This window comes from Manis pentadactyla, chromosome 1 (assembly GCF_030020395.1).
Source record: "Manis pentadactyla isolate mManPen7 chromosome 1, mManPen7.hap1, whole genome shotgun sequence".
Classification (NCBI taxonomy): Eukaryota; Metazoa; Chordata; class Mammalia; order Pholidota; family Manidae; genus Manis; species Manis pentadactyla.
In genome coordinates, this window is record NC_080019.1 from 165,442,003 (window position 1) to 165,445,656 (window position 3,654).

Genomic DNA, 3,654 nt, shown 5'->3' on the forward strand with positions numbered 1-3,654 from the left:
TTAATAGTATGCCATTGCACAATACATTTATAATAACAAATGTTGGTAAGTAATAAGTAAATGGTATATTTTGGAAATGTATTTCTTAAGTGAGAGAGATGAAACTGATTTTTTTGAGTAGTTTTTGTACCCACGAATGAATAATCCTAGAGAGAGATACAGTTTAGAACCAACTATATTCCTATTTTTTCTTTTCATAGTGGTAAGTTTTGAAATAACTACTTCACAATTTTGTAGGAAGGAAAAATCATATTGTAGTAATATTCAATTTGAATTCCTTTTGAGTTATTCATTAAAAATAACACTGCAACTTATTATTAAAAGTTATTTTTGGCAGTCTATCGATTGCTAACTGGATTATGCCCACCTTTGATACTATGTCAAAAGTGGAAGCTTCCCAACATGTAAAAGGCCTTCTTCCCCAGTCACTGGATCGCTTATGATTGGTACCAACATTTTGAAGCATCCTGTGGCATTTTGCAGGCTTTTTTTAATACCCAAGGGTGACGAATCATGGTCAGTTTCAGTAATAGGAAAGGGCTGTGTTTTCTCTTATGGGGAAGAAAGACAATGGCAAATTCATCACCTTGATCAAAGCAGATAGCTGACACATAAGTTTAGGAAGCAGTACACATAGAAACCAGAAACCTAGAAATGGATTCACTTAAAACTTCCCCTATTTGTCTCCACCTTGAAAAGTCAGCCTGCACCTAGCTTGGAGCCCAGTGTTTTACTGTACCTCTAGTGCCAAGCAAAATGCCTGGGACAGAGTAATTGTCCTTTTGTTAAATAATGAGGGAACTAGAGGGCTGGGGCATGGGTCTCCGTTTCTCCCATTCTCTCTCTAATTTTCCTAATCCTTGCTGAGATCCAGTGACTAGGACACTGGAAACATTTCCCAGCTAGAGGAGTCCTAAGCCAGGGGTGGTAACATCGAAAATATAAACACAGAGAGATGTGACAATTGTCTTTATTACCCAAGAAGCAGTGTCTTAACAAATGGGAGGCACAGTTTGGGTCCGGTTTGGACCCCATTTGGGGTCACGGCGTCAGGGCAGTGCCGGTCCCCCAGCGGGGTTCCCGCCCTTCCTGCTCAGGCCAGGCTGCAGCCGCGGGCAGCGGGCCAGTCCACCACGCTGCGCATCCCAGGAGCCACAGGCACAGCCACAGCACAGCCGGTGACGATGGTCCCTGCACGGGCACGTGAGGCACGGACATCAGAGCCCTTGGGTTTTCAGAGGAGGCAGGTGAACCCCCAAACGTCTTCCATTTCTGTGCAGCCCAGGGGTAAATCTAAGGTTTATGGAAACTAAGGGGAATTCAATTTTGAGGGCCCTCTTTAAGATAAAAAAGTATAAAAATTAGTAAAACAAATTTTTGGATAATGTACAGTACCGTGGGCCTTGGAAGAGACCTATGAAAATGAGGGGCCTAGGCATTTCTGTTTCCATGGATTCTAATAAATACATCTCTGTGCTGGCCCCCACCCACCAAAACAGGGGGATAGATTAGGCAAGGGAGATGAAGGACAGGGCGAACGCTGGTGACATGACCATAACAGGCAATTGAGGAGAAGGGCTGGTATAGGAGGGCGCAGAAGGAAGGTGGGAAAAGAAGAGGCAGATACCCAAGACTCCTCAGTAGCACTCAGGAGATAAGGGGTCTCTGGGAACCAGGAGTTATGACTCAGCCCCAGGTAATACAAACATGGGATCGGCCAAGGTACAGGTGCTGGGAGGTGGACATGGGAGGGCAGGGGTATCTCACCCGCCAGTCCTCCTCATGGAGATACTCACCTGCAGGGCAGGAGGACAGTCTGCCTGAGCTCTGGATGGCGGTGCGTGACATCTTCTTTGATGGGGCAGTAGGACTGTACCCTGAGTAGGCGAGAAGCAGGGGTAGTGCCCACGGCCTGTGCACCATGATCTCCTTCCAAATCCCTTCCTACCGCAGAGGCATCCCGGTGGCCATAATCAGGCTACTTAACAGCTTTTAAGGTTTAGTGTCTTCATCTTTAAATGACAGGAATAGTTGTACTTACCCCATAAAATGAAAATTGAATGAAATTATCCACGTAAAGCTTTGTGTTTTACCTCATTCATATTCATAATGAATATCTGTAGTTACAGCTATTCTCCTTCCCGCCCCTCATCATCATTGTCACCACCCTCCTCATATCAGGGAAACCTGAGTATTTAGCCACAAGTGATGTGGGAGTGGAAAAAGCCCGGGGCAGGAAGACTGGGCTTCAGTGGACTAATTAGAGCTTGAGGTCTGGGGATGGGACAGAAGAAGTTAGGGCTTAGGAACAGGGGGCATGACCACAGTTACCCCCTCACTACCTCCCGCACCCCCCCCGCCACCGTTAGTTACCTAGAGCAGTGAGAGCTGCCTTTATCTTTTTATCCACAGTGGAGTCTAAAGAACACTGAGCATTTCCCAGGATCATCAGATGGATGAGGGGGATGAGGATGAGAAGGAAGCAAGAGGTAGGCTTCATCCTGCAGACAGGCAGTGTCTTGGGGCTGGGAAGGAAGGGAGAAAGAAGCTGAGACCCCTTTGTTCCACTGAGGTTGGGAAGAAGGGGAGAAGAGAACATGGAGTGTATAGATGGAGGAACATGAGTGTGAGTACAGAGAGGCCTGCATCTCCCTCAGCAACTTGGAGGATTGGAGAAAGTGGCTGCAGAGCAGACTCATCACCAGAAAGTTCAGAAAAGATCTGCAAGTGGTTCTTTACCAGGAAGAGGTGACTTTATGGTGTGCTGAGTAAAGGCCCTACTTGCCACCTGTTTAAACATCATTTTATTGATGCTGGATAATCTCATCTGTGGGAAAGTAACACTGGCTTACAAATAAGGGAGTTTACCCTTTACTTAACCAGAGCACGGTGCTTGACTCCAGGCTTCTTGGAGGCTCAATAGGATCGTTATCAGCCTGATCTTTTTCTCTACCATTCTCAGTTCATTGTCTTTTCATCCTGATCTTGTCCCATGGTCACAGTGTGGCAGGCATCACGTTCTCATCCAAGACCCTGAGCCAGAAGGAAGGCCGAGAATAAGGCCGTTCTTCTTGCAGGCTTCACTTTTTCATTTTGGGAGCAATATTTTTTCCTGGAAGCTTAAGTAGATTTCCTTCATTGCACATTTCTGGGTCACACAACGTACTTTTTCACCAGGCACAGGTGAGAAATCAAGTAGGGCTCCATTTCCCTTATTTAAGATCACTGAGCCCAGATCTGTCTCAAGAGTCAGAGTTTTTCAGATTTCAGAAAGTAAAACAGTGCAAATTCTGTATCTTATGCTATACTACCAAGGAGGTCTGGGTGGGCACCTTGTGTTCAAGCACATTAATATATCTGCCACAAAAATGTATGAATACTCACAAAATGTGAGATGGCAATCATAAATAGCCTGAGCAGGCCACATCAGGTTTTGCTGCCAAGTGAATTAGCCTCAAACTTAGGGAAATATTTTTAGGCTTTCAGAGTCTTTTAGATTTTGGATTCATGAAGAAAAGATTAAGGAGTTATGGGTGGCCAAGAGGAGGAGGGTGCTGTGATTCACCCTGCAGGATGGAGCACGAGGTCTCCAGGCCTGAATCCCATCATGCTGGAGCTGCATGAAGAAGCAGAGAAAGGCTGCTGTTCAGATGG

At 45.8% G+C, this 3,654-nt stretch overlaps 1 protein-coding gene across 1 annotated transcript; it reads right to left on the reverse strand.

Moving 5' to 3' along the window:
• Positions 1–1,026: 1,026 nt before the first annotated feature.
• Positions 1,027–2,500, reverse strand: RETNLB (resistin like beta). Its single transcript, XM_036930760.2, is given in 4 exon segments — positions 1,027–1,171; positions 1,174–1,191; positions 1,797–1,877; positions 2,374–2,500. Coding segments are annotated over 4 exon segments (348 nt in total). The 3' UTR covers positions 1,027–1,049.
• Positions 2,501–3,654: the final 1,154 nt, after the last annotated feature.